The sequence below is a fragment of the Peromyscus californicus genome, unplaced genomic scaffold, assembly GCF_007827085.1.
Source record: "Peromyscus californicus insignis strain IS unplaced genomic scaffold, ASM782708v3 Scaffold_3__1_contigs__length_106647218, whole genome shotgun sequence".
In the NCBI taxonomy this organism is placed as follows: domain Eukaryota; kingdom Metazoa; phylum Chordata; class Mammalia; order Rodentia; family Cricetidae; genus Peromyscus; species Peromyscus californicus.
In genome coordinates, this window is record NW_026294551.1 from 52795363 (window position 1) to 52818261 (window position 22899).

General features: G+C 53.1%; 3 protein-coding genes across 4 annotated transcripts in view; 1 reads left to right on the forward strand and 2 right to left on the reverse strand.

Moving 5' to 3' along the window:
- The window catches only part of Dlg4 (discs large MAGUK scaffold protein 4), a 25224-nt gene extending 21658 nt beyond the window's left edge, over positions 1 to 3566 (reverse strand). The window contains exon 1 of the mRNA XM_052758218.1: positions 3151 to 3566. Within this exon, the coding sequence (XP_052614178.1) occupies positions 3151 to 3180 (30 nt within the window). The 5' untranslated portion in view covers positions 3181 to 3566. The remainder of the gene's footprint in view (positions 1 to 3150) is intronic.
- Positions 3567 to 7321: 3755 nt separating this feature from the next.
- Acadvl (acyl-CoA dehydrogenase very long chain) lies at positions 7322 to 12504 on the forward strand. Its single transcript, XM_052756555.1, has 20 exons — positions 7322 to 7475; positions 7543 to 7618; positions 7875 to 7937; positions 8022 to 8094; positions 8174 to 8238; positions 8323 to 8457; positions 9077 to 9221; positions 9356 to 9485; positions 9578 to 9703; positions 9993 to 10191; positions 10384 to 10488; positions 10909 to 10995; positions 11079 to 11141; positions 11228 to 11329; positions 11406 to 11503; positions 11583 to 11655; positions 11728 to 11800; positions 11909 to 11981; positions 12078 to 12153; positions 12225 to 12504. The coding sequence occupies exons 1-20, from the start codon at positions 7414 to 7416 to the stop codon at positions 12363 to 12365; spliced, it is 1965 nt and encodes a 654-aa protein (XP_052612515.1). The 5' UTR covers positions 7322 to 7413; the 3' UTR covers positions 12366 to 12504.
- A 160-nt stretch (positions 12505 to 12664) lies between these two features.
- Positions 12665 to 22443, reverse strand: Dvl2 (dishevelled segment polarity protein 2). 2 transcript variants are annotated; one of them, XM_052756554.1, is made up of 15 exons: positions 22003 to 22443; positions 17789 to 17858; positions 17392 to 17537; positions 17161 to 17258; positions 16892 to 17027; positions 16676 to 16766; positions 16502 to 16571; positions 16278 to 16417; positions 16121 to 16197; positions 15382 to 15449; positions 14922 to 15050; positions 14719 to 14850; positions 14415 to 14594; positions 13785 to 14003; positions 12665 to 13637 (listed from the first exon to the last, which is right to left on the reverse strand). In XM_052756554.1, the coding sequence occupies exons 1-15, from the start codon at positions 22194 to 22196 to the stop codon at positions 13189 to 13191; spliced, it is 2199 nt and encodes a 732-aa protein (XP_052612514.1). In that variant the 5' UTR covers positions 22197 to 22443; the 3' UTR covers positions 12665 to 13188. The 2 variants fall into 2 exon arrangements, with proteins under 2 accessions (XP_052612514.1, XP_052612513.1); XM_052756553.1 differs by having other exon boundaries at positions 17149 to 17258.
- Positions 22444 to 22899: the final 456 nt, after the last annotated feature.

Here is a 22899-nt window from a genome sequence, read left to right on the forward strand (position 1 = left end):
ATACTCAAAATTCCTTCCTAGCCTACAAAATACATAGGCCCTTCTTCTCCACCAGTAGGCGATATGGACTACTAAGACCCTTTCCCATCCCCCATTTCCTTTTTCCCTCCATTTTCCGTTTCCCCGTTGCCTGGCAACGCAGCAATCAAGGACTTTGCCGTCGCCTAGCAACTGTCTCCCTGGAACATAGAGCTGAGGTAGGAGGGGTACTCTGATGAAATCTGAACAGGCCTCCATCTTAGGAAAATTGAGACGTCATATCTCCAACCCACGGATTCTCCTTTCCAAAGACCCCCGCATCCCGCAATTACTTGGACTACCGCCACACGAACCGGGTCTCCTTTCTGTACAGGAACCACACCCCGCCCCTCCCGGGTCAGCCCCGCCCTCATTTTGGTCTGGCAACCTAGTCCCTCCCCTTTCTGAGGGTTTCTGCCCGCCTCCTCCGATAGAGTAAGCCGACTCCGCCCACCTGGCCCTATGAAACCACGCCTCCCTCCGCTTCCCGCCCATTCGCTCCCCCGGCCTCGCCCACACTATCCTTCCACCACGCCCCTGCCGACCAATGAATGAAGCTGTTGGACACATTGCCCCGCCCCCAGCATCTTAGTTTTGCCCAATAAGGACCACCCAGAGGGCTTAACCACTTCGCCTCCGGGGCCCAGGCCAAATGCCCCCTCTCTTTTCCCTACTTTTCCCCCAGCCCCCATTTGTTCTGCTCCGCCCTCCGCCACCCTCGCCCTGCCCTCAAGTCCGCCACGCAACTTCAGTCGTCGCTGGTTACCATGGCAACTGCGGCAGCAGCGCGGGGAGAAGGGGGAGGGACGGGGGCGGAGTGGGAGAAAGCTGCTCTGAGATAGAGATACTGGCAGAGATCTAGGTACCGAATAAGACTCAGTGATAGCTGTAAAGCAGAGTTTTCACAGAGCACAGAGCTGAGCACATATTAAGTATTCAATAAATGTTCCTTAAATTACTGCAGCAGGTTATAAATAGAGGCACCGAAAGATGGGAGGGCCATCAAACAGACCAGGCGAGATCAGAGACCACAAAGGCTGAGCACTCCCAAACCCACCCCCCAGCATTTTCGGAGGGCAGAAGCTATGTGCCCCCTGCTGGGTTTTCCTGGGCTCCCCGCCACTGCCCTGGATAGAGAGGAACCACAACTCCCAACAGTCCTAAGGACAGCCACACTCTACCACGGAGGGATCTTGTACCTCAAGGCCTTATGGGAGTTGGAGTCCCTCCACCCTGAAGGCTGACAAGTTTTCTGGCCAATGAATGTGGCAAACCTCAGTAAAACCCGAATGCATGATCCTCTCTGCTAGCCTGCTACCTTCAGGGATGCTCAATCATGTGCCCCACTGAACACACAGGAGTGTGGAGCAGAAAATGAATAAATGCATCCACCCAGAACGGTTACCAGTGCAGGCAAACCCCTCACCCTTACTGGCATTCATGTGCTCACGTGTTAGAAGCAGAACCCACACATCCCGATGGGTTTCCTACATACATCTGGACACAGGTGAGAACAGCTAGGGGCCAAGGCCAAGGATCAGGCCTAAGGACAAGAGACAGAAAGAGCACAGGCAGACGCTCAAAGAGGGCCAGAAGAACTAAGGCACAAAAATCTACTGAAAACTACAGGGGATGAGAAAACCAGCAACCTGGAAGAAAGCCCAAAGCCCACAGAACAGGAGAAAAACAAGCAGCCCTGTAGATGGGGCCGGGGATACAAGACCTAAAGTCTTCAGCCCCCAATCTCCAATCATGCTCACACGTGCACAAGGCATGTGTATACACATGTGTGAGTTTGTGGCAAGGAACATGTGTGTCCTCAGCTCCCTCCCATAAGAAGCTGCAGTTCCCACTAAATATAACCCCCTCCCCAGCCTGTGACTCACCCGGACCCCGCCTCCCCCGGCCCCCACTTCCTGTCCCACCCCCCAACCCCCAGCTGCCTGCCACCCGCCCAAGCCTCCCTCCACACACCAGGCATCCAGCTTGCCAGTCTCAGAGTCTGGGAGCAAGCGAGCAAGCTAGCGAACGACCTAAACATCCTACCAGGAGCTTGCCTGGGCTCTTCATCCCAGAGCTCCCATTCTGTCCAGGCTCTGACCACAGGGACCCTGGGCCCTTGTGGAGATCCTGGCTCTGGCGGCCCTGCCTCCTCCTACACCTTTTTATCCCAGTAGCCTCTTCAGAGACCCTTAAACCCAGGTGTCCTCCCAAGAGTCAGGGTAACAGTCCCCTCCATCTGCTCTTCTGTTTTCTTGACCAGGACTAGATGAAATGTGGGCGATGGGGATACTGGGCACCTGCCTGGACTACCCCCAAATTTTGCATCACCCACATGGTCCCCCTCCTCAACTACCTTCTCTCTACCCTCCTACCCTAAACCTCTCATCCTTCTTTGGAGATGGCAACCTCAGCTGTTGCAACCTTCTAGTTCCCATGGGAGTACCCCAAATCCTAATCTCACCTGGTCCATTCTCTCAGGTAATTCTGTATCAGGCCTCAGATCTCTGACAACTCCATTATACCATATAATCAAACCCTACATTAACAATTCCCTCAAATCAGGAGCATCCCAAACATATCTATCATAAGATGTCTTGTGTCCTGAAGGGCCACCCTTATCTGCCAGCTGACACCCCCAGACAAATCAAACACTCACAACCAGTAACCTTTACCCTTATGCCAAGAGACCCCCCAAATTGGTTAGCACCTAGAAACCAGCTTTTTGCCCAGGAAAAAAGAGAAACCCCCCCACAACACACACACACACATAGCCCACCTTCCCACATATATGAGCAGAACTCCCATGTGAGCCAGGCAGGTTTCTCCCTAAATAAATTGCCCTCAAAGCACTGCTGGTGAACACCAAAGCCTACCAAGCCACCCCAAACACCAAATTCTCCATTTCTCTATAGGTACAAAATGATCTGTCCAGGAGGCACCTGTGGCCAAATCCACCGTTTTCTCAGATGTGAACCCCAAAACTAAATTGTGACCCCTCTAATACATCTTATTTCAGATGCTCCACTCCAGTCCAGTGTCTGCAGCCCTAGATAAGGCCTACCTAACCCCTCTCCACAAATTCCTTACCTGCTCCCCCTCCCCACTGGCATTACCCCCCATCATGCTTACCTTGGTTGTCACTATACAGAGACAGTCCATGTTGGGGGGCCTGGCCGCGGCGGCGAGTAGGGGGCTCTGACTTCATTGGAGTTTTGTTCCTCCCCTCGGTGGGTTCTCACCCCTCCCCCCTCCGCACCCCACTTTTGCAGGGGGGGCCAGGATGGGGGGAGGGGTGAGAGGGGAAAGAGAAGGTTGGAGAAGAGAAGGATAGGGGAGCGTGGAAGGGAGGGGGGGACCCTAAAAGGGGCTCCCAGGTGGAAGGGAGGGGGCTTGAGGAGCACACCCCGATTCTCAGGAGGGGCAGGGACACCGGGGGCTGGCAGCCCCGGAGTTCTGGGGCTGGGGCATGAGCTGGGGTGGGGGAGGGGAACTGGATTTCGGGAAGCCCCGGGATATGCAGGGGTCTTGCCGAACGGCCAGGGGCTAGGGGCCGTGGCGGGGGAGTGGGGTGGGGGGGGTTGGAGATGGCAGCGGCCGATGAAGCCGCGGAGCCGAGGAGGGAAGGGGAGAGAGGAGGAGAGAGGAAGCAGGGGGAGGGAGGGAGGGAGCTAGGAGCCAGAATGGGGGGGTGCCTTAGCAGTGTTAACTCCTTCACTGCTGGCAGGAACCCGGATAATGGGAAAGGAGCTAGGAGCGGGAGCAGAGAGGCCCTATAGCAAACATGGAGGGAGACCTAGTCAGCCTCGGTTATGACAGCAAAGGCAAGGAGGATGGAGTTCACTTCCTAGAAGGAAAAAGCCCACAGCTGGGATGGGAGCATGCCCGGTTGTCTAAGTGTGGGAGGGAGGCCACAGCATGGGGCAGGGTCTGAGGGAGGGGCTGGCAGCAGGGAATCCTGGGGGCTAGTTCTCCCCTAGGATTCACAGGAAGTCTGAAAAGTAATTAATTATGGCCTGGGCTCTCTGCTGCTGAAATTGGGGCAATCCAAGAAAGGGGAGAGGGAGAAAGAGGTACAGGGCTGACTGACCACAGAAAGAGCACTCTCAGTGTCCCCAACCCCTCAGTCAGTACTCAGGATTCTGCTGCCAAGGCCCCGAAGTCTCAATTCAATACTAGCAAGGAATCAGTGTGTCCCTCCAAGTCCTGCCAGCTCAGTCAGGAAGCCAGGCACCCACCTTCAGCACCTTACCTGACCCTCTGAGATGGAAGCCTCATAATAGTCCAGGATGTCTGTCACAGGAACATAACTAAGTCACCCTCCCACTTCCCAGGCCTCTCTGGCCACCCCTGCTACCCCTGGCTTCTGTTTGTAGAGAGACGCTCCTCTAGGCTGATGGAGGGCACAGGGGCATGAGTCTACAAAGGCTATAGCTTGGACCAGATGTTCTGCAGGCTCCCACCCATTCTAGAACCGGGAACACTTGACCTCATAGGCCCGGGACAGCCCTTTCCGCCGTGGCCCCTCAGAACCCTGGAATTACTCACCCAGCAAGGCCTGGAAGAGGTCACTGTGCAGCACTGTGAGAAGAGGGGGTGCCCACCGCAAGAGTGGGGGTGCCAAGAGCCAGAGAGCTGACCGGGGAGCTGGTGAGAAGTGACGAGGGAGTGAGGCCAAGTCACTCACACAGTTAGTCATCTAAGGTTCCCCGGCCTTCGTCCTTCCACTCTAGACCCCCATGGAAAGAGTCAGGAACCGAAAGAGCACCCGGGCCCCCATCACAGATCCAGATCTCCCCTCCAAAGACCCGTTTTTCACCTCTCGGTCTCTGGGACATCTCTCTCTTCTCTTGCTTTAATCTCCCTAATCCGACAAGATTGGGGTTGAGCTGCCTTCTCCCTACGCAGTTGTGGCTAATAAAGTAGGCAAGCAGATCGTGGGTCCATTCTTCCACAGGTCCCCAGGTACCACTGGGCTCCACATAGTGTGCCTCCCCAAAAGCCAGGTATAATTTAGCTACTTTCCAGAAAAACGGTTTTCTCTAAGGCAGTCCCAGCAATTCAAAAGAATTAAGTTGAGCCCAGCTCTTTCTCTTCCCAGACCTGATGACCGCAGTGAGAAGTATGGAAAGAGGGGTGTACAGAGGTCAGTGACATGGATCACTGGGCACAGGAACTTGCTGCCAAGCCTGACATCAGGAACCCACATAAAGGTGGAAAGAGAACTGATTATTGAAAGCTGTCTTCTGACAAGTGCTTGAAAGAGTGCACACACACACATAAACAAACAAACTTTTTTTTTTGGTTTTTCGAGACAAGGTTTCTCTGTGTAGCCTTTGCGCCTGTCCTGGATCTCACTCTGTAGCCCAGGCTGGCCTCGAACTCACAGAGATCCGCCTGGCTCTGCCTCCCGAGTGCTGGGATTAAAGGCGTGCGCCACCACCGCCCAGCCTCAAACAAACTTTTAAATGAGGCTTGAGAGAGAAGGCTCAGCAATTATGAGCATTTATTGCTCTTGCAGAGGACCTGAGTTCAGTTTCCAGCGCCCACATACATGGTGGCACACAACTATCTGTAACTCCAGTTGCAGGGGATCCAATCAATGCCCTCTTCTGACCTCTGCCAGCATCAGGCAGGCATGTCATGTGCATATATACATCTTGGCAAACATTCATATACATAAAATTAAAAAATAATACAATAAACCTTTAAAAAATATAAAGAAATGCACTGGGCAGTGGTGGTGCACACCTTTAATCCCAGCACTCGGGAGGCAGAGGCAGGTGGATCTCTGTGAGTTCGAGACCAGCCTGGTCTACAGAGCAAGATCCAGGACAGCCAGGACTTCACAGAAAAATCCCTGTCTTGAAGAAAGGAAGGAAGGAAGGAAGGAAGGAAGGAAGGAAGGAAGGAAGGAAGGAAGGAAGGAAGGGAGAAAGAAAGAAAAGAAGGAAGGGAGGGAGGAATAAATGAATGAATGAATGAATAATTAAATAGATGCATGCACATCTTCTTCTAGAGGACCTGACCTATGTTCCCAGCACCCTCGTCAGGAGACTCATAACTGCCCGTAACTCCAGTTCCGGAGGACCCATCGTCTCTGGCCTGCACAGACACTGCACTCAATGCAGGAAAATATATACAAACACACAGAGACACAAAATTAAAATAAAATCTTTTTTTTTTTTTTTTTGGTTTTTCGAGACAGGGTTTCTCTGTGCAGCTTTGCGCCTTTCCTGGGACTCACTTGGTAGCCCAGGCTGGCCTCGAACTCACAGAGATCCGCCTGGCTCTGCCTCCCGAGTGCTGGGATTAAAGGCGTGCGCCACCACCGCCCGGCCAAAATCTTTTTTAAAAAAAACTAATATAAATTTCTTATTTGGGTAACTGTTGCCTTGCTTGCTGACCTTGACCTTGATATCCTCCCTATGCTAATTCCCTGCTGGGTTCCACCCTCCTGAATGCTTAAGGGAAGTTCCTTGTTTGTGTATCCTGCATAATGGGCGTTAACAGCTTAGATGCAAGATTGTAAAACATCTGTATCCAACTTCTGCCCTCCGGGGTTCTCCCATTGTGCCGTAAGCCTGTATTTAAGACCTCTTCCCTCCTTCAATAAACAGCATTCCGCATTAAAAACAAAACAAAACGAGGTCCCTGAGGCCTCAAATTCATGATGATCTCCCGGCTGGTTGGTGGTGACGCACACCTTTAATTCCTCCCAACTCGGGAGGCAGAGGCAGGTGGATCTCTGTGAGTTCAAGGCTAGCCTGGACTACAGAGCGAGTTCCAGGACAGGCTCTAAAGCTACAGAGAAATCCTGTCTCGAACCCCCGCAACCAAAAAAAAATTTTTTCACGATGATCCTCCTGATTCAGTCTCTCCCAGTCCATTGAAAGAGACCAGAGGCTCCTACTATGTGCTTTTAGATGTTTTGAGCTGGTGAAACCTCTTAGGTCTCAGAATTTGCTTAGAGCACACCCCAGCTTGACTCTGCCACCCCATTCCCCTCTTTATTTGTTGGAGACATTTTCCAAATATTCCATGCCTCTGCATTTGACATTTACCTTACCGTCCTTTTTCCCACCTCTCCCTTCTAACTCGATCCAGTCTACCTCCATCCCTCTAGCTGAACTAGACTTTAGTTCGGACCTGCTGCACTAAAGAGTTTGGGAAAGAAAACGGATCGCTTGAAGATTGATTACTCTAGGTCAGTCAGAATATAGGGACCGGGTGCACGCCGGAACTTCAGTTCCCACCATGCATCGGGCCTGAACGACCACGCCGCCTACCGCGCAGAGCATTGTGGAGCATGAGTCAGGGCCCAGACACACAACCCTCAGGCAGGCGGGGACGTAAGGAGAGGTCAGCGGTCAAGGCTTCCGCGGCGGCTTAGAGATGCAGTCCGCTCGGATGACCCCGAGTGTGGGGCGGCAGCTGCTGCGGCTGGGGTCCCGAAGGTCTGTATATGGCAGGGGGACAGTGGGTCTGGAAACCAGGGCAGGACTGAACCCCGACTCCTTACAGCTCACGATCTACTGTGCTTCTGGGACAAAACCGGCCCACCTCTGTCCAGCGACTTTATGCTAGTGAGGCCGCTCAGGTAAGTGACAGCGGCACAGGAGTGGGAGTTGTCGGCTCCCACTAGCCTGCGACCAACAGGGGCCTCTCTTCATCCCAGTCACCTGGTGACAGCTCTGGCACCGAAACTAGGGGAAAGGGCAAGCCAGGGTGCCCTAGTGAGCAAGGAGGGGAAAAGACGCTGATCACTTTGCCAGAGCCAGCGCTTCCCCGGGCTCTCCCTGGGGCACCCTAAGACCCATCGCGAGCCTATTTAAGTGATCGCCTCCTTTCCCCAGGCGGTTCTGGACAAGCCAGATACCCTCTCCGATGCTTCTACCAGAGAGAAACCAGCCAAGGCGGTAAGTGACCCGGAAATTGGATTGACCCTTATGAGCCAGGAGACGCACCGAACCAGTGGCCTGAAACTTCTCTTCCCTGCCCAGGAATCTAAGTCCTTTGCCGCCGGGATGTTCAAAGGCCAGCTCACCACGGATCAGGTGTTCCCATACCCATCTGGTAAGCAAGGGGGTAGTGAGTGGCAGTGTGGGCAGGGCAGCCTCCCCACCTGACTGGCCTGTTCTTCCCCATCCTGCAGTGCTCAGTCAGGACCAGACACAGTTTCTCAAAGAGCTGGTGGGGCCAGTGGCCCGGTTCTTTGAGGTAAGTGACGGGCACAGCACCTCTTGGGGAAGGCAAATGTTGATTAGAGGAGCCTCTGAATATGAGGTCCTATTCCCTGCCCAGGAAGTGAATGATCCTGCCAAGAATGACTCCTTAGAGCAGGTGGAGGAGAAGACTATGCAGGGCCTCAAGGAACTGGGGGCATTTGGTCTGCAAGTGCCCAGTGAGCTGGGCGGTTTGGGCCTCTGCAATACCCAGGTAAGAGGATTCCCCTGGTTAACTTACTAAAACCCACATTGCTCCAGCTTCCTCATCACTGGGGCCAAGTAGCCAGGGATACTATCTGCCTGCTCTATTTCTCACCTGTCTGCATCTTCCCCTGAAAACATGAGCTATGTGCAGCCTACTAGGACCAAGGACCTAGCCTGAAACCCAAGTCTTTAGGGACCTGTGGCAACAGGGTAGTAAGCAATATTCACGTCAAGACCAGGGAGAGCTGGGCATGGCAGTACATACCTTTAATCCCAGCACGTCTGGGGGCGGAGGCAAGCAGACCTCAAGAGTCTGAGGCCAGCCTGGTCTATTTATCATGGTCCAGGCTAACCAGGGCTACACAGTGAGACTGTCACAAAAAAACAAAAGATCTAGGACCTTTGATGTCCCTGTTTGTTTTCTTAAGGAAGCGTTCCAGGGCCTCAAGCGTGCTTAGACAAGCACTCTACCACGGGGCTACATCACCAGCCCTCCCCACGCCTTTTTATGATCCCACTTTACTTTTACATGCTCACAGTACAGATGACCCAGGTCAGGCTCACCCTGTTGCCCACTCTCTTTCAATGCAGCCTGTTACATTCCCAGATGCCTTCTTCCCCTCTAGTATGCTCGCTTGGCAGAGATCGTAGGCATGCATGACCTTGGTGTTAGTGTTACCCTGGGAGCTCATCAGAGCATCGGTTTCAAAGGCATCTTGCTCTATGGCACAAAGGCCCAGAAAGAAAAATACCTCCCCAAAGTGGCATCTGGTAAGACAACCTTAAGGGACCTCGGGGTAAGGAGTGTGAAACTGCTCATCTTGTTACAGGAACTGCTTGGGAGTAGTATAGAAGGGACACAACTTTGACGGCCATCCCAGGTTAACCAGTTCTCTCCCCAACAGGGCAAGCTGTGGCCGCTTTCTGCCTAACAGAGCCCTCGAGTGGGTCAGATGCAGCCTCCATCCGATGCTCAGCTGTACCCAGCCCCTGTGGAAAGTATTATACTCTCAATGGAACCAAGATTTGGATCAGGCAATCTTCCATTTCTCTTCTTCCCTTCAGCCCAATCTCCTAACCTCACTGTTCTGAAACACACCACTTACTAATGCCTCATTCTTCCACAGTAATGGGGGCATCGCAGATATTTTCACTGTCTTTGCCAAGACACCAATTAAAGATGCAGCCACGGGGGCTGTGAAAGAGAAGATCACAGCTTTTGTAGTGGAAAGGAGCTTCGGAGGTGTTACCCAGTGAGTGAGCATGGAGAAGACAAGGTAGAATCAAGGGGGCAGCACTGGGCTCTCAAAACCAGTCATTACAGGTCACACTGGGACATGCACAAGAGCCAGAGGAAGTAGGCAGTTCGTTTCCTTGGGAGAACTCGGGTAACAGGCCAGAGCCGGACCTCCGCAGCCCTAGGGCACACGTGCAGTGCCTGTATCCTAAGTCTGGGGAGTTCCTCCCTGATCATAAGGACCAGGAAGGCCATTCCTCAAGGTATCCTATTCACACCTCCTCTTTCCTGCCCTGCCTTTTCAGTGGGCTCCCTGAAAAGAAGATGGGTATCAAAGCATCTAACACAGCAGAAGTGTATTTTGATGGCGTTCAGGTGCCATCAGAGAACGTGCTGGGAGAGGTAGGAAGCGGCTTCAAGGTTGCCGTCAACATCCTCAACAATGGAAGATTTGGGATGGCTGCAACCCTAGCAGGCACCATGAAAGCCATGATTGCCAAGGCGGTGAGTCCTGCCCCAGTCCCTAGCCAGCCTGAAGGAATCACTCTCTGCACGTGCCCCCAACTACCCTGCGGGGACTCCCTCCATCACACACACACACACACACACACAAATTCCAGATCTTCTAGGTCAGTTCTCGAGTCCTCACCCCAATGGAGACTGCAGAATCACCAGTGGGATACATGTGCCTTTCAGGTTGATCATGCTACTAACCGTACCCAGTTTGGGGACAAAATTCATAACTTTGGGATGATTCAGGAAAAGCTGGCTCGGATGGCAATTCTGCAGTATGTGACTGAGGTAAGGGCTTCCTGTGCCCCTCCCCCTGGAGCCCTATGGCTTTCTTCACAGTTGGGTCAGACTACAACCCCCAGCAGCACCTGGGGCAGTGGGTCTCCAGCTTTACACCAATGCCCTAGGGGATGCGAGGAGGCATAGTCAGTTCAGCTTCTGAAGGAGTGATGCTGCCCTAAGTGCTTCCCAGCGATACCAAATACTAATTCCAACCCACCCCTTCAAGTCTGAGGCCTGGAAGCCTGGCTTACCAAATCAGAGGAACACATACTGGACTTGTCTGACCTGACCAGGGAGTTCGATAAAGTGAATGCAAGGGTTGGGGGGAGCAGAGCAGAGCTGGTCTTGCAGCCTGGAGTGTGAACCACCCTGTCTCACACAGCCTCTTCCTGTTTTCTTCCCCATGTCCCAACTATGCCCTCTCAGTCCATGGCTTACATGCTGAGTGCCAACATGGACCAGGGATTCACAGACTTCCAGATAGAGGCCGCCATCAGCAAAATCTTTGGCTCGGTGAGGACCCAGGCATGATGGAAGGGCAGAGTTCAGTTCCGGAACTCAGCTCCCCAACCAAACTCCTCTGGGTCTGTCCTTAGGAAGCAGCCTGGAGAGTGACAGATGAGTGCATCCAAATAATGGGGGGCATGGGCTTCATGAAGGTATGGAGTATCCCTCAGCATGGGCGGGCATCCTACGGAGTGGACAGGCACCTTGCAACAGAAGTTTGTGTCTTCCCCTGTGCTAGGAACCCGGGGTAGAGCGTGTGCTCCGAGATACTCGAATCTTCCGGATCTTTGAAGGGACAAATGACATTCTTCGACTGTTTGTGGCTCTGCAGGGCTGTATGGTAAGAGGAAGGAGAGGGAGGCGGAGAAACTGTGAAGGACACTGAGTCCTGACTGTTGGACCCTCCTCCCCCACAGGACAAAGGAAAGGAACTCACTGGGCTTGGCAATGCCCTGAAGAATCCTCTTGCCAATGTTGGTCTCCTGATAGGAGAAGCAGGCAAGCAGCTGAGGCGGTAAGCCAGGGACAGGTCAGGGAAAGACAAGGTGGTATGCAGCAGCTACCCAGCCCCTGACTCCTGCACTGTTTTCCAGGCGGACAGGGATTGGCAGTGGTTTGAGTCTCTCGGGGGTTATTCACCCAGAGTTAAGTCGCAGCGGTGAACTGGTGAGTAGTCCTTAGAACAGAGCCTGCAGCAAGGGACTGCCCGCTTCTGCGCTGTGACTCTTGTCTCTTCAGACAGTACAGGCTCTGGAGCAGTTTGCCACTGTAGTGGAGGCCAAGCTGATAAAGCACAAGAAAGGGATTGTCAGTGAGTGAGCTCCGCAACCCCCTTACCTCCTGTCGCCACCCCCCTTACCTCCTGCCACCCCCCCGCCCTCCCTCAGACTAACAACCCCCACCCTCATCTACCTGACAGATGAACAGTTCCTGCTGCACCGGCTGGCAGATGGAGCCATTGACCTCTATGCCATGGTGGTGGTTCTCTCCAGGTAAGAAGGCACAGTGGGAAGCTTGGGAGGTTTGAACCTCAGTAGCTGGGCCAGCGCCACAGCTCACGATCACCTTAACCTCCTGCTTCCTTACAGAGCCTCAAGATCCCTGAGTGAGGGCCACCCCGAAGCACAGCATGAGAAAATGCTCTGTGATAGTTGGTGTATTGAGGTGAGCCTTGGAGCTCCCCAGGACAGGGGGTGATGGAGACACAGGCCGACCCTCTCCTTCCATCTCCCCAGGCTGCAGCCCGCATCCGAGAAAACATGGTTAACCTGCAATCCAACCCTCACCAGCCACAGCTCTTCCGTAACTTCAAAAGCATCTCCAAGGCCATGGTGGAGAGTGGGGGCGTGGTCACCAGGAACCCCCTTCGAGTCTGAATACTCCTAGTCAGGCCCAACATCGTATCGTGCCTTCTTTTACGCCAAAACCCAGGTCCCCTTTATGGGGCCCTGGTTCCTCCTGTTTGTCCTCTGGAGTACTTACTGCCTTAAGAACAATAAACTTTCTGACAAGCCACCCCCTGCTGCTGCCTCTCAGCGCTCCTCTCCACAGCCTGCTTCCCTCCCGACTTTCTGACAGGCCACCCTCTACTGCTGTACCTCACTGTCCCTCTGTGTCTCCCTCAGCCCCTCTTCTCCACTGCCTACCTCCCAAAGAAAGGAGCCAGAGGCTTGGGGAATTGGCCTCTATTGCTTTATTTGGTGTTTTATACAAGTGACTAAAATAAATAGAGTAACAAAGGCAGCTACACAGTCCCCAAGTACACCACCAGCTTCCTTGGACTGCTGTCTAGGGTACCCAGCGCCCCCTTCCTCTTCCCAGGGTACCAGTAACCACCACCCCACAACTAACTAGACAACTGGAGGTGGTGGTCGTATTCCGGGGTTAGAAGGGACCCAGGAAATTTTATATGAAGGGATTCTTCATATAAAAGAGAAAATGTCTATTACAAAAATACTCCCCAAAATATAAGAAAGTCTATTTTAATCCCCAAAAAGGCTTATAAAAAATAAAGCTAAAAATAACCAAAGGTCCCCGACTACCCCTGAGGAAGGGGAAGGACCAGGCACTGCTGGTGAGTCACAGTGGCAAAAACCTTGTAGGTACCAAGCACCAGGATGGACCCAGGCACTATGAGGAGCACCAAGCTGAAACTTGACAGCCCCAGGGCACGGACCCAATGTGGCCTCAAGGTGGGCCCTACATAACATCTACAAAAAATTCACTGGGGTTGCCCATGGCCATGTGGAAGCTCTGACGGCTAGCTGTCAGTTCTGGGGGCACAGAGCCCAGGTCTCTGACTGGAGGAGCACCAGGGGGCTGCACTGCAGCGGAGACAGGGGGTGGGGGAGGAGGCATCATGACTACCATCATGGGGTTATAGGGGAGAGCCATGCCAGGGGGAGGGCCATAGGGATGGAGCCCTGGGAGAGCTCGGAGATTAGGAGTACCACCTGTTGAGCCCCTGGATGGAGGGGGGCCCCCATCACCAGTCCCACCAGGTTCCCCACCCCGCCGAAGGCTGCCTCCTCGGCTGGAAAGCTCGGACTCACTGCCACTGCCAGACTTTGACTCAGGGGCCCGTTCCTCAGGCCTCCCTGTGCGCCCGGCCCCCCCATCACTTCTTGTTGACCCACTGCTCCGGCTCCCTGTTGGGGGGGGAAGGGGGGTACGGGGTAAGTGAAGCTCAGCCCAGAGGCCTCTGGACCCCCCAGCCCCTGCTCTTGCCTCTCCTCCCTGAGTCCCTCCACTCTGCCCTCATGCCCTGGCTGTATCTGATGTGCGGGGTGACTCACCTTCACTGTGCTGGCTGCTGGCACTACCTCCACCGTAAGTATACGATGAAAGCTCGTGGTAGGGTGGAGGCTGTGGGCTGTAGGGGTGTGGGGCTGGGTACTGGTAGGAGAAGGTAGGCAGCAGGGGCCAGGGGGTAGCTCCAGGAAGAGGAGCCAGGGTGTCCTGGTCAGAAGCCCCACTGGAACCGTCGTTGTCATTCAGAGACAGGTTAACTAGGTCTGGAAGGAAAGGGAAGAAAGGTCCCTGTTTTAAGGGGCCAGGATTCCTGAGAACAGAGAGAAACCGGGAACCATTTCCCCAGAGCCACTCACGAAGAGATTATGAGCCTGGAACAGAAAACTCTGCTTCTGGGGCAGAGACACAACCAGGGCCACCGTCACTAGTCCAGTATGCTTTTGTGGGACTCATGAGTCTTTCTTTCCCTCGGTATATAGCTCTGCAACTGGCACCCAGCTTACTCAGCAGCATATGGGCACCTATTAGCCCCCATGGTTGGCCACTGCAAGGCCAAGTGTGGCCCTGACTACCCTGGTGGCTCTGGCTACAGTTTCTGGGCCAGGTCTAGGGCCGGACAGCAGAACAAGGCAGGACAACCTGCTCTCCCACACCAGGGCAGGCAGGTGACTTACAACTTTCACAACCACCACTGAGGTCCCCGAAGACATAATAGCACTGCTCAGAAAAAGTGATCTTGTTGACAGTGTGTCGGATGAGTCCCGCCTTCAACAGCCCGCTGGCATACTTGCGGGCCTCCCGGCGCTCAGGAAACCCTTCTACGTGATGGTACAGCCAGTCGACCACGTCTGAGCCTGAGAGCAAGCCCAGCGGGAAAAGTCAGACTCTCCTCCAAACCCCTACCCTCGGCCTTGCGCTGTCCCAGCCTTGGTCTCTTCCTCCCCTTCCCATGCCACCTTGCTCAGGGCCTGGCAATACCTAGAAAGGCATTTGGGATGGTGATCTTCAGCCACATGCGGTCCCGGACTTCTAGCCCAGACTCTGGGGCTGCCATGGCCTTGGTCACAGAGGCCATGTCCATGTGGATGGAGAGACCCCGGCTTTCACAGCCTGACAGAGACAAGAGAGAACTGAAGAAAGGTCCACTGAAACAGGGAGGTGGGGAGGGGCTTGAGACTCACCCTCAGGCAGGGAGGAGCCGGATGTAATAGTGCTCATGGATGAAGAGCCTGGATAAGCAGGGAAGGTGCCAGTCAGCGCAGCAGAATGCGACACCCAGGCAGCAGGATCAATTGGCTGGATGGGCTCATCTGGTACAAAAATAATCACCAAGATCATCACTGCTCAACCCTAGAAAACTAGCCCTGTCTGCTCCAGGATTAAAAATCCAGTTCCACCCTTCCCTTGACCTTCTTGAACCCATTCCCTACAACCAGAAGCCCAGCCTCATCTTCTGGCTCATCCAGTCTCTGGTGTTCTTGTTTGTCTGAGGCAGGGTTTCACTCTGTAGCCCAGGCTGGCCTCAAACTCCGGGAGAGCCTCCTGTCTTAGCCTCCCAGGTGCCAAGATTCCAAGCTTAAGTCACCATGCCCAAGCTCCCCACATCTCTTAACTTCAGACCCCTGCCTGAGCATCACTCACTGCGGGGGAGGGTGAAGTAGGCCTGGGGAGAGGGGTCCCAACACTTGGCCACGGTCAGCACGATGGGGCTGTGGGGAAGAGAAGGCCAGTCAAGCAAGTAGGAGGGAGAGGCCTCGGGAGGACCAAGGCCCGATACAAGGAGGACTAAGGACATACAGACGGAGAAGAAAGGAGCATGTGCATAACCAGGCTCGAGAAAGCGAGAGTGCAGGGTTTCACAATGTGGGTGACTCACCGACACGGCTAAGTTCAAAACACTGCTGAGGGAAACAAGGGAGAACACGCTGCACAATTCACAGGAAGCGTGAAACAGCCAACAGTGAACCATCCTGTTCCAGGATTCAGGCATGGGTGGAAAAACCATCAAAGGTTTTCTTGACCAAAGAAGTCAAGAGTAATTACCACCAGTGAGGGGGGTGGGAGTGGGAAGGGGTGCACAGTGGGTGGGCGTTCTGAGGCATTCACCACTCTGGTTTCATGATTTAGGCTGGAGTGACATGTACAGCCACTTAGATCTGTTATTTTGTTTTGTTTTGTTTTGAGACCTGGCTGGCCTGCAACTCACTATGTAGGCCAGGCTGGCTTCATAATCTGAGAGTCACCTGTCTCTGCCTCCCTGGTGCTATGACTGAAGGTGTGTGCCACCATGCCCGGCTCACTTCCTTTTCGTAAATTGCAAAACAAAGACAAAAGGACTAAAACCAAGAGGCCTGAGGACCAGCACCCGGCAGAGGCTCACCCTGGCTTGTGTACAATGTCTCTCAGCACCCGCACAGCATCGTCATTGCTCATGTTCTCGAAGTTCATATCGTTCACCTGGAGGGAGGAGAACTGGGTCAGAGGCAGTGAGAGATTGAGAGCGCCTGCCCAAGCCAGCAGCCAACCTGTCAGCACACCTGCAAAAGCATGTCACCAGGCTCGATGCGCCCGTCCGCAGCCACAGCACCCCCCTTCATGATGGAGCCAATGTAGATGCCTCCGTCACCCCGCTCGTTACTCTGGCCCACAATGGAGATGCCCAGGAAGTTGTACTTCTCTGTGGAGAGAGTCCACGTGAGGGACTAGGCCCCAGAAGCCCTGGAGACCCTCTCCTCCCGCCTCTCGTCAGGACCGTCCATACCCATGTTGAGTGTGACTGTGATGATGTTGAGAGACATTGTGGAATCGGTGACACTGCTGAAGGATGAGGTCTGTGGCAGGGAGACAGGAGAGGGGTGAACTGCTCTTCAACAACACGGAGACAAGCCCCAAGCCTCTGTGTCACTAAGGCCCACTTCACCCAAAGCCCCCTCACCCTTTCCATGCGTGGTGGCCGCTGCTTCCTCCGCCTTCGGTGGCGCTTGAGGAGGCGTGAGGCGCTGCTCTGCTCGGTGGAGCTGCTGAATCTGACAGCAATTGAGAAGAAGCAGGGTGTTTGGAGGTAGAAGTGGTCAGGGAGCCAAACGCAACAAGACTGACTAGAGGGAGGAAGGGGGGAGGGAGCCCTGGGGAGAGATGTGGGGAACCATACCTACTCATGGCGTCATCCTCATCCGAATCGCCCAGGCTGGTACTCTCCAGCTCACTGGTCATGAGGGTGGAGGAACTCTCGTACCCAGCCAGGTGGCGCTCCAGCCTTGAGGTACCACTGGGCCTGTGGCCACCAGCTAGGTATAAAGGAGAACCTCAGGGGCCAGGCCTCCCATTCTTGGTGCTCTTCATGCTGAGGCTTGCCTCCCCTGCCCGCTGCCCGCTGCCAGGCTACCCTGCCTCCAGGCCTGCCCTCACCGCCATGCTCACTGCTGTCTCTCCTTCGAGGTCGTTCTCGTCTCAGTGACACGACAGACTCGGTTTCTGTCTCAGGCTCTAGATTTTCATGGCTGCTGGACACATTAGGGCTGCACAGGTAGAGAGTTTCCAACCAATGTCAGTAGGTCAGAGACCCAAATCCTCAGTCTCCCCTCCCCAAGGGCTGGCACTGGGTTCCCTCTTCACTCCCCTCCCCTGGATTCAAGACTGTAAAGGACTCACTGGAAAGATGGAGGCCTCGAGTCCCCAATGCCACTGGTCCTTTCTGGTGGCAAGGGGGGTAATGGTGGAGGTGGAGGAACCAGTTCTGTGCGAGACTCGTGGGTTGGGGGAGCCATCTCAGGCTGGGGGTTATCTGAGGACACCAGCTAAAAGAGTGCAAGAGAACATGACTCCACTGGGTAGTGGCTTACGTGAAAAGACCAAGGAAAAGGAGCAAGAGAACGGGGTCTCAGGGACCTGGGGGACAGCCCAGAGGAAAGCCAGTATGGGAGGCTGCAGAAAGAGAAAGCTAAGGAATGCCGCTTTCCGCACGTAGAGAAGCCAGGGCCACCAATGGGCAGGGAGAGGTGCAGAAAGAGACTGAGGCTGGAAGCAGCTTGGTAATGACTCCCCTTACCCAGGAGACAACTCTTCCATTGAAGCACGGTAGGCGGGCATTGTCATCTGAAATCTCTTCCTTCACCACCCTGTGGAGAGAGCAGAGCGGTCAGTAAGAGGGCAGGTGTGACATGCACATCTTCAATTCTAATACGTGGAGGCAGAGGCAGGAGGAGCTCCGTGAACTTGAAGCCAGCCAGGGTTACGTAGAGAGATGCTGTCTCCAAATAATAATAATAATAATAATAATAATAATAATAATAATAGAAGAGGAGGAGGAGGAAGAAGCAGAAGCAGCAGCAGCAGCACTCAGGAGGCAGAGGCAGGCGGACCTGAGTTCAAGGCCAGCCTGGTCTACAGAGTGAGTTCTAGGACAGCCATGGCTACACAAAGAAACCCTATCTTGAAAATCCAGAGAGGTGCTGGGGAGATGGCTCAGAGGTTAAGAGCACTGACAGCTCTTTCAGAGGATCTGGGTTCAATTCCCAACAACCACATGGCAGCTCACAACTGTCAAGGGGACCCAACACCCTCACACAGACATACACACACAGGCAAAACACCAATGCACATAAAATAATATAAATTATATATGTATATCAAAAAAAGGAAGACCCAGAGACCCCAAATCTTATTCAAAGTCTCTTCCAATCTCCATCCAATCCAAGCATGTTGACTCACTGCTGCCCTGGCTAGTCCTCTTTATGTTTTATTTATTTATTTTTTTTTTGGTTTTTCGAGACAGGGTTTCTCTGTGTAGCTTTGCGCCTTTCCTGGAACTCACCTGGTAGCCCAGGCTGGCCTCGAACTCACAGAGATCCGCCTGGCTCTGCCTCCCGAGTGCTGGGATTAAAAGCGTGCGCCACCACTGCCCGGCTATGTTTTTTTTTTAAATGTACATAGGTGTGTATGACTGTCACACATGTTAACATGGGAGGGTGCTTACAGAGGACAGAAGAGGGCACTAGATCCTTGGGAGCTGGAGTTACTGGTAGTGCTGAGCTACCATTTTGGTGCTGGGAACTGAACTCAGGTCCTCTGAAAGAGGACCTAGCACTCATAACCTCCAAGCCATCTCTCCAGACCCAATCCTCTGCCCCCTTTTTTTTTTTAGGGGGAGGGTGTTTCATTTTGTATTCCTGGATGGCCTGGAATTCACTATGTAGACCAGATGGGCCTCGAACTCACAGAGATCTGCCTGCCTCTGCCTCCTGGGACCAAAGGCATGTCACCACGCCCAGCACGCATCACCATCACCATGGCACCTGGGCTCTTCTGCTTTTACAGTGAAACTATTTACTTTCACACGTGAAAACAACTCCAGTCTCCTCCTTATTTCACCCTCTCCCACCCCGGGGATACAACGCTGCTCCAAAGGATTCTTCGCACCTGATCCAAACCTGGAAGCGCCACTCGGGACAGTTTTCCAATTGCTCCACCAGCTTTAGGAGCCTTGCTAACCTTTCTCTGGTTGACACACCTGTCCCACAAAAGGTTCTGGTCCTCATGTGGTTCTCTGCTGCTCTACCACCTTTTAGCTCTCCCTAACTCACATCCAGAGTCTGTCCAGATGTGTGGCCTTGGCAGGATAAAAACACCCTTAGAGGCAACGACAATACTCCACACTAGGAAAGCTCCCACGGAGAGGGGAAGCTAGGCTTCCTGCTACAATCTGCTCAGCCTGAGAAATTCTGAAGCCCAGCCTTGGTGGCCAGCCTCCCACAGGTTCCTGCAGCAGACTAGACTTGTTCCTTCTCAATACCCACAAGAAATCATTAGCATCTGTTCTGTTCAACATGTGTCCTGGGTGTGCAGCACCAGCCTTGACACTTAGTAAGCATTAGCAAATACGCAGTGATGAAATATGAGCCATGAGGCTTCCTTTCACATACATAATACCTCACCCCCAAATGAGAACTTCTTGTCCGGGGCTGGAGAGTTGGCTCAGTGGTTAAAGCACTTACCGCAGAAGACCCAGGTTTAGTTCCCAGCACCCACACAATGGCTCACAACCATCCATACCTCCAGTTCCAGGATCTGACGGTCTCTTCGAACGCTCACAGGAACCAGGCACCCACATGGTGCACGTATATACATGCATGCGGGCAAAACATTCACATACATAAGAATAAGCAAAAAAAAAAAAAAAAAAAAAAAAAATCTAAAAAATTAAAATAATAAAACTTCTTGGCTGATTAACTATGCTCTGGGGGCCTTGGGTATATGCCTCATTTTGAGGGTAAATGCCTCATATATTTGCTGTCAAGACGACATAGCCCAGTCACCACTGGTCTGCTCAGCGTATACAACTCTTCCCAACATAACCCAACCTCAGCATGGCCCAGTCTCCTCCAAAGCAGGCAATTTTGTATCACTATAATCTAGTCTATGAACTAGTTAGCCTCAATACTAAATGAAAATTACCAGCCACCAAGAATTTACCATGTGCTGTGCACCTAAATTAAGCATTTTACACTATGATTATCATCATGCCACAGATGAAGAAATCAAAGCACAAAAGCTAAATAAATTGCCTAAAATTATAATGCAAAAAGAACCTTGATTTAAATCCAAGACAACCCCCTAGATAGTATCACTTTGCCCATGTCAAACAATCTTTAGCGAGAGTCATTTGTTCAATTCTAGCTGATGAGGAATGTGCTCGAACCACAGGGATTCTTCACAGCTAAGGAGACCCTCCCAGACCCGGGTGGCAGAGAACCTTTGGCTCCCCAGTACCTTGAACTCCTTGCTTATGCCGACTCAGGCTATCAGAACCTAATGCACTCTACCTTCAAACCCTGAGCTTGAGGACACACAGAACGCTTAGTCCCAATAGCTACAAAACAAAAGGCTGCCTTACTCTGCCTCACTCAGAGTCCCAGTCCAGCCCAGGATCACCCAGAATGTCCCAAATTACCCTAGAACAACCCAATCTATTCTAGCATAGCCCCCTTGGCTCCCCACAAGCAGCTGTCTGCACCAGTACTGACTGCAATACCCCAGTACAGCTGTATATACTGGCACCACCAGCCTGTGTGTCCCCCCGTCTTGTGACACAGTGGATCCAGGTCTGGGCCAGCTATAGTGCTACACGTCTCTAGTCCTGGCACTCAGGATGCAGATGTAGAGGCAAGACTGCTACAAGTTCAAGGTGAGCCTGTTCTACATTGTGAGCCCTAGGTAGCTTTAGTTACAGAATGAAATCCTGGCTCGGCAGTCAAGAGCACTGGCTGCTCTTCCAAAGGACTGGAGTGCAATTCCCAGCACCTATGTAGAGGATAACATATATAACTCCAGTTCCAAGAGATCCCGTGCCATCTTCTGGTTTTTGTGGACATTGCATGCTTGTGGTGCACAAATATGCTAGTATACAAAACACCCATACACATAAAATCTCTTTAAAATGAAGACAAACAAACCTCCAATTCCCCTCAGGGGGGAAAAAAAAGGTCTAAGAGAAAATAGGAAGAACTCATTGGAGTTTAGAATGGTGCAAACTTTGCCAGAAAAAAAAATCTACTTCAAAACAGCCTAAGATATCTAAGTACCAATAGAGACCTCTCTGCATTATTGCAGATTACACTGTCCCAAAATAATGATACTATGGGACCTAATTAATGAGCCAGGATAGCCTAAGCTGTCTAACGATAGCCCAGTCTACATACTGACACCTGCATGCCCAGCATATTGGCTCACACCTGTTAATTCCATCTCTCAAGGCTGAAGCAGGAACTCCAGGAGTTCGAAGCCAGCCTGGGATACAAAGAGTAAGGCCCTGTCTCAAAACAAAAGAACAAATCAAAACACGCACATAAACAAAAAAACTACAGAATTTCTATATAATTCTCATGCAGACGTCTGAGAACATACCAGACTACCAAAAGATAGATGAATCTAATCTCAGCACAGCCTAGAATATCCTCAAGCATCGCTTCTTAGCCTTTTGGCTAAAATCAAGTGGAGAGGACAGCCAAACAAACCAGAGTGCCCCATTATTCCAAGCTAATTTTCTTGCCTCTGGTTTACTAAAGTCCAGCCCGTTCTCCTAAAGCTCTCTGTGTCCAACGAAAACCTTGTCCGTCTTGGGATGGCCGATCTACCCTAGCATAGTACAATATGCTATGTTCCACTACAGGCCAGAAAAATTCCAAGGCAGACGGGTGCCCCTCAACATCGCTCAATCCATCCTAGCACACCCATCGTCCTTCCCAGGCTAGGCCTCGCGCTCACCCAAAATCCTGATCCATAGACTTGAAAAAGTACTTAGCGCCCGCGGGCCGCTGCAAGACGCTCTTGAAATCGCCGAGGGTGATGCGCTCCGCCGGGACAGGAATCTTCACCAGGTAGGGAGTCTCTTCCTCATCCAGATGGTAAATCACCTTCGTCTCGCCGACACCACCGCCCCCCGCGCCGCTGCCCGCCATGGTCTCGCTCGCGCGCTCCCGGGCTCAGCCGCCCACCCAACGGGGCCAAGCGCCCCCGCCGCGCCTGCGCACACCCGCAAACTGACGTGCTAGCGCCGGCAGGGCAGGGCCGGTGCGGGAGACGCGCCCAAGGAGGCCGGCGTGGAGCCGCGGGGTGATCGCTTAGAGCCGTCGAGCTGGAGCCAAAGCCCTGGCCCCCACAGCCGAGGGCCACCTCCACCACCAACGTCTCGAACACTATCAAGGTCCCCGCCCACCTCTCCCCATGCCACGTGACACAAGCCCGCCCACTTTGCGCAGCAGACGGCCCTTCACGTGACCCCCCCTGTGTCACGTTACTACAAGCTCCTCCTAGACACTCACGTGATCACTGCCTTGAGCAACGGTCTTCGGTCCTAAGTGACTCCGCCCCCAAACGTGTACCCCGCCCCACACGAAGTACTATGGCCAAGCGGGCTTCGGCTTAGAACGCTAGCAACTGGCTCCGCTGTGCTTTACCCACCCCAAGTCCAGAGCTCCAGGCACCTGGGGTGCAACTATAGGGGTGAGGGGGGGTATTGTTAAAACAAGAATTGCAAACCCACTTAGGTCCCGAAGGTGGCCTCTGGTTTGAAAAAGCTGGGAGGTAGTCCTTTCAAGATTTGACTTTGGGTGAGGGTGATGGGGAGAGAGGGGGCTTCAGACAGGGTCTCATATAGTCGAA